The 6,000-nt window shown below is 32.9% G+C and overlaps 1 protein-coding gene across 2 annotated transcripts; it reads left to right on the top strand.

Annotated features, from left to right (window-relative positions):
• Positions 1-387: 387 nt before the first annotated feature.
• On the top strand, positions 388-4,933 carry LOC123918058. 2 transcript variants are annotated; one of them, XM_045969994.1, is made up of 11 exons: positions 388-963; positions 1,078-1,225; positions 1,309-1,425; positions 1,705-1,936; positions 2,253-2,392; positions 2,662-2,966; positions 3,059-3,158; positions 3,385-3,444; positions 3,527-3,610; positions 3,691-3,825; positions 4,285-4,927. In XM_045969994.1, exons 1-11 carry the CDS (start codon positions 866-868, stop codon positions 4,576-4,578), a joined length of 1,713 nt encoding a protein of 570 aa, XP_045825950.1. In that variant the 5' UTR covers positions 388-865; the 3' UTR covers positions 4,579-4,927. The 2 variants fall into 2 exon arrangements, with proteins under 2 accessions (XP_045825950.1, XP_045825951.1); XM_045969995.1 differs by having other exon boundaries at positions 488-963; positions 2,665-2,966; positions 4,285-4,933.
• The last annotated feature ends 1,067 nt before the right edge of the window (positions 4,934-6,000 follow it).

Here is a 6,000-nt window from a genome sequence, read left to right as displayed (position 1 = left end):
TTGACCAGCCCAATATATCAACAAAACAAAAAAAATTCCAGCCAGCCCCCCATCAAATTTCACTTTCATCAATAATTAAGAACACAACAAATGAGTAATCCGAGGATAAGAAAGGTAAAATAACCACGGGTGAGGAGCGTTACGTTGGAGTCAAGGTAAAATTTAATTTATTATAGCTACCACATCAAATGAAAAGTGCACGTTGGTTTGATCATGACATATACTACTTTTTTGACTGGATCTTCCATTTTTTTTTACCATGCTATTAGATACGAATTTCTACAGTCATTTAACGGTGTTTAATCTTTATCGAAGAATTAATAAAAATAAAACAAAAAAATCTTTATCAAAGAACTTATATAATATGCACAAGTGGATTTTATTCTTTCATCTAAATTTTTTTATGAACCGAATTTCGTTTATCTATATAAATAAAAAATCAAACGCGTCTTTCTTGCTTAATGGACTCAAATCTCTTACTAATTTGTCGTTATGAGATCTTCTGCTTTCCTTACCTTGCTCCCATTTTTCTATAATTAGTACTTACGTTCCATTCCAGCTTGGATTTTTGTTCTCTTTTGTCCCTACACTATTTTTTAAACAAAATTATAAGCAACACATTTTAATTAATATTCTATCCCTTTCATATTCATAACTTGTACTATCAAATTATTATATCCCTTATAAAGCCATAAGAAAGAAAATAAATGAACCAATTTTCAATTGGAGTGTATGATGACACTTCATTCCTTCTCAAGTCTCTTCTTGGATCATTCACTTAAACCTTTTAATATTTATTTTCCTAATTTGGTATATTCAATTTTCAGTAGTGGAAGAAGTTTCAGGCTTAGAAGAAGTTGAAAAGATGAACAAGACCGTGAGAACAAGGTTGAATCCTAGGAAAGGTTCAGTGTCACATGAAAATATAATTAAATTTGCTATAAAGTCAGAACTCATTAAAAGGTATATATATTTATTTTTTATTTATATATGTCATATATATATTTTTGAAAAACGGTTTGTACAGTAACAAAAGTTTAATATTATTCTTAAATTATGATGTTGAACGTGTAACAGTTCTTCTCCTCACAACTCACAAGCCATGGCTTCAGTTTCAACAAACAAAGATCTTAGAGTTCCTCAAAACATGCAAAAAGGCATAGGAAATGCAGTTAAAGATGGAAAAATTTCCAGCAAAGACAGAAAAATGGCTTTGCAACAAGATGTAATGAATATTGTCCTGTTTTTTCTTCTTCAATTTCATTAATTTTCTTTGCTTCTAACTAAGATGAAATTTTCAATTTTCAGGTGGATAGATTGAAGAATAAGCTTAGGCATGAAGAGAACATTCACAAGGCATTGGAGAGAGCTTTGAATAGGCCTTTGGGGGCTCTTCCTCGTCTTCCTCCTTATCTCCCTCCCTATGTTAGTAAATCACTCTACCTTCCTATTTTTAGTCGTTTTCTAAAACACGGACACAGACACGAACACGACACCAAAATGTTGACACTTGATACCGGTAATCACATGTGTCGGTGTCAGACACCAGACACACCTTCAACCTGAAGTGTCAGTGTTACGAAGGTTATACCTAATAGGAAATAACTCAACATTATTATAATCATAAGTGGATTTATTTATTTATTATCATATTCTAGAAATTGAGTATTTGAGTGATGAATTTAATCTTACAAAAAAATGTAGACACTTGGACTTGTGGCTGAAGTGGCGGTACTTGAAGAAGAAATAAGAAGGCTTGAAGAGAAAGTTTTATATTTTAGGCAGAATTTGCATCAAGAAGCAGTTTACATGTCATCCTCCAAGATGAAACTGGAGCATTCAGAACCAACACATGTGAACAATGCAAACACAAATGATAGTACAAAATTGAGCAATGTTGTAGCATCTGCAACTAGGCCTAAAACAACATTTCCTGGTGAGTTACTGACTAGTCAATGTAACATCTACAAAATTGAGTATAGTGTGTGTGTGTGTTTGGATTCAGGGTGAGTTTGATTGACGGTATGCCACCGTAATTTTAGTAAAATCTACGGTTCGGAGCTTCAACAAAATTACATATTTTTTTGTGATTTTGTCAAACTCACCGTCAACTCGGACATGCACGATACATTTCATAATCCGTTTCTGAAGTACAACAAAAGTAGTCTAGTCCAGTCTTCTATTTTTTACATAATGTGACGAGTACGAGTGTGTAGTTTCTGATTTCATATATCTCATGTTTGTCTTACCAGAGGATAGACAAGGAAAAGAGATTCAATCATTTACTCATTCTTACAAGCTCAACAAGCAGTCCATATGCAAAGGCCAAATGGCAAAAATTCCAATTGACAATAAATCACTACAGAAATGTTCTGAACCTCCCAAGAAACAGGTTTGGAATATGTAAAAATAGTTTCCAATTAGTATTATAGAAGTAGTTTTACTAGAACATAGTTTTAAATTGCAGATGCAGTCGTGGTTGCGGTTATGTGGTGAACCTTTATAATGCGTCTGATGCGCACAGTTGAAGTTGCAGTTGTGAAACCTTTATATTGCGGCCGCAATTGCAGCTGCAGACCACGATTTAAAACTATTTACTAGTACGTAGGTCAAAAACCGAAGAATTTTTAAGTTAATGATGAAAATTTTCCCTCTTTACAGCAGCAGGAACTTCTTCGAAACAATCGTCTACAAGAAATTCCACAAGGAGATGAAAGTCCAAATACAATCTCTGAAAATATTGTCAAGTGTTTAACTAGCATTCTCTTGAGAATGAGTACACCACCTTTAAGGCCTCTAAAATCTAAAAACTGTATTGAAGGAACAGAGTTTTTGGATCCATATGGTATCTTGGAATTTGGAAATAGAGACATTGGTCCATACAAGCAATTAAGTGCAAGTATTGAAGCTCATTCTTTCAATCCAACACAAACTGCTAAGTCTTTGTTTTTACTGCATCGGTTGAAGTATGTGATATCATTCTATTCTATTCTATTCAAATTCAACTATATTAGTACTTTTTAAGGTGTTCTAAATTCTAATTTCCTTAAATTTGAAGGGTTCTTTTGAGAAAACTAGCATTTGTTAACATTGAGAATCTCAAGCATCAAGAGAAGCTTGCATTCTGGATCAACATATATAACTCTTGTATGATGAATGTATGTCACTCTAAGCCTATGTTTGGTATCATAGTGAATATGCCAGAATCATGTGATTCACCGTGATTTTGCAGAAGCTGTAAAGTGTAGCTTTTGGAAAATCACAGTAGATCACCGTGATTCTGATATATCTACCCTGATACCAAACACACACTAATACAGTTTCTATTTATTTCTCACTCTTTAATATTAGTAATGACTTATTAAAAGTTCTGCTTTGTTTCAGGCATTCATAGAAAATGGGATACCAAAGAGTCCTGAAATGGTTGTTGCATTGATGCAGAAGGTTGTTTGTTCCCTAAGTTTAGCACATATTAATTGCATTAGTTTCATTGCTCATTAATTAATGTAGTTTTGTTGTTACTCAGGCAACAATAAATGTAGATGGACAGTTGTTAAATGCTACAACCATAGAACACTGCATTTTAAGGCTTCCATATCACTGGAAATATGTAAGTTGTGTCCTTTTCAAATGCAGCTTTTTCATTCTCTGTGTGGGAAGATAACAAAATTAATAAGCTTCTTTTTACAGCTAAATTCCAAACAGATCACATTATTAAAGGAAGTGAAAAATCATGAAATGACAGTAAGAAGCATTTATGGACTTGAATTGTCAGAACCTCTAGTGACATTTGCTCTCTCTAGTGGAACTTGGTCATCTCCTGCTGTAAGTTTATCTGTTGCTTAAATTGAATTTTTAGTCTTTTATAAAGGTTTTAAATTCTTGTTGCAATTCTTGATCTTGCATAGAATTGTAGTAAATACGATTGACGTACCTCAATCGCGGTCCTGTTGTGATACCGAAGGAATAAAAGTATAGTATTGATGTAGCATCTCCGACAAGGGTGAGAATATGTAAGGTTAGGTTAGGTTAAGCTTTGCAAGGCTCGAGTCTGACTGTGACCTACTTTGAAAATACAAGGCATGAGCCTGATCTATTTTATGCATCGACTCGGACATTTTTTGAAGCCTACTTCATTATTTATTTATTTTTCTTTTCTGTAAGCCTACATCTGATTGCTTTTCTAAAAGTTCACGTAAGCATAGCTCAGTTGGGCCTGGTAGGGACATTGCCTGTAAAATGCAGGGACCGAGTTGCTAATTCATGAACTTTGAACAAATGCAGGTTAGAGTTTACACAGCATCCAATGTTGAGAAGGAACTTGAAGTAGCCAAAAGAGAATACTTACAAGCTGCAGTAGGAATTTCAACATCAAAGTTTTTTATTCCAAAGATGTTGGATTGGTATTTACTTGACTTTGCAAAAGACTTAGAGTCATTGATGGATTGGATATGCCTTCAATTACCAAGTGAACAAATGAAAGAAACAATTAAATTTCTTGAGAAAAGAAAAACTCAACCCCTCTCACAATTTGTAAAAATTATGCCATATGAGTTCAGATTTAGATACTTGGTATAAGCATAATTTATTTTTTCAATTTTTAAAATGGCTTTGGGGATACAATTTGTATACTACAACATTAAAGCTCTAGATCATACACATAAGATATGTACATACATGTCATTTTATCATTAATCTCAACTAGAATGAAGGAATAAATGTCAACACTGTACAATCTATGGAACTTGGCCTATAGAATTAAGTATCATTAATCTCACTTTACAGCTAAATTACCTCCCATTTTATCATTATTACTCAAGCACTATAGAAAAGGCGTGATTATAGGATCCTGATTTCAAATATCAGTATTGGCTCCAACTGAAAATGTTATTTCCTTTGTGAAATATAATAGTATTTGTTTTCAAACTGAAAAGTTAGCAAAAAATTCAGTTAATAGCTCTCAATAGTGATTTATTTTGCTTCAAACGTTTAAACCAAAGGAGGAACTCTTGTTTTCTGGCTTAAAAAACACAAGTAAAAGCAGAATGTATATAAAATCGAGTAAATTGCGAGTAAAATAGGTTGTTTATTGATTGAGGTGTGTTCAAAATAATATTTATAGACAAAAAATGTTAAAGACTAAATTCTACCGGCAATGACTTTGACGGACACAAAATATGGTCCAAATCATGTTATTCTCGCGCGGTCACATTGTGTCATGCCACTTCCTATGCTAGCATTCCCACATTCGGCGGCTATTTCTGATCACGTAGCCTTAAAAATAACCACATTGCCTGATCTCTTTCTGTTAAATAGACAACGAGGCTGAATTATATGTATCACCTAAGTCGAAATCCACTATGCATTAAATCGGACAATTATGCTTTGTTGCAGTTGAGAAAGATTCAACTCGATTAACTTTGGCTGGCCGCCCTTAACTCAGCTCATCTAAATTCGATTGTAGAAAATTTTCAAGTAACAACTTAGATGATTTTTGAGCGTGTAAAACAATAATGTTTACGAGTGAAACAAGCAATAATGAAGGTTAATTAATATTAGTTGCATATTGATTAGTATTTATGCATGATATTAGTGTATCAATGAAGAAATGGTTGCAATCTTATATAGTACAGAATATTGCTGATAGTAGTAGGAGTACTGATGGAATTCCATATATGGTCCAACATTCAAAGAAGGAGGATATTGGAATATAGACACTGAGGAATATTGGCTTGTGGGCCAAAATATTCTTAATTATTGTGTCTTTTTCTAAAAATGTTGAAATTAACTCATATATTAACCTTTAATTATTGTACTTGACACTGCATTTAGCAAGTTGTGTTATGATTTAGAATCATTAAAAACAAGTAAATATTAGATTTGGCTACACTCCAATGTCTTAATTAAACCCCTATAATTCAATATATATGATTAATTTTGAGTTTTAAGACAAAGTTGGGCACAATGGAATATGACAAATCAAAAAATTGTAAATTGAGC

This window comes from Trifolium pratense, linkage group LG3 (genome assembly GCF_020283565.1).
Source record: "Trifolium pratense cultivar HEN17-A07 linkage group LG3, ARS_RC_1.1, whole genome shotgun sequence".
In the NCBI taxonomy this organism is placed as follows: domain Eukaryota; kingdom Viridiplantae; phylum Streptophyta; class Magnoliopsida; order Fabales; family Fabaceae; genus Trifolium; species Trifolium pratense.
This window is presented reverse-complemented; position numbering and strand designations above follow the sequence as displayed.

What these genes read in the sequence shown, in the direction of transcription:
- LOC123918058 (XM_045969994.1), top strand. Translation starts at nt 866, where the DNA reads ATGAACAAGACCGTGAGAACAAGGTTGAATCCTAGGAAAGGTTCAGTG. An exon ending in TTTTTACTGCATCGGTTGAA is followed by an intron (nt 2,967 to 3,058) that starts GTATGTGATATC and finishes TTAAATTTGAAG; the next exon opens with GGTTCTTTTGAGAAAACTAG. An exon ending in GAACTTGGTCATCTCCTGCT is followed by an intron (nt 3,826 to 4,284) that starts GTAAGTTTATCT and finishes GAACAAATGCAG; the next exon opens with GTTAGAGTTTACACAGCATC.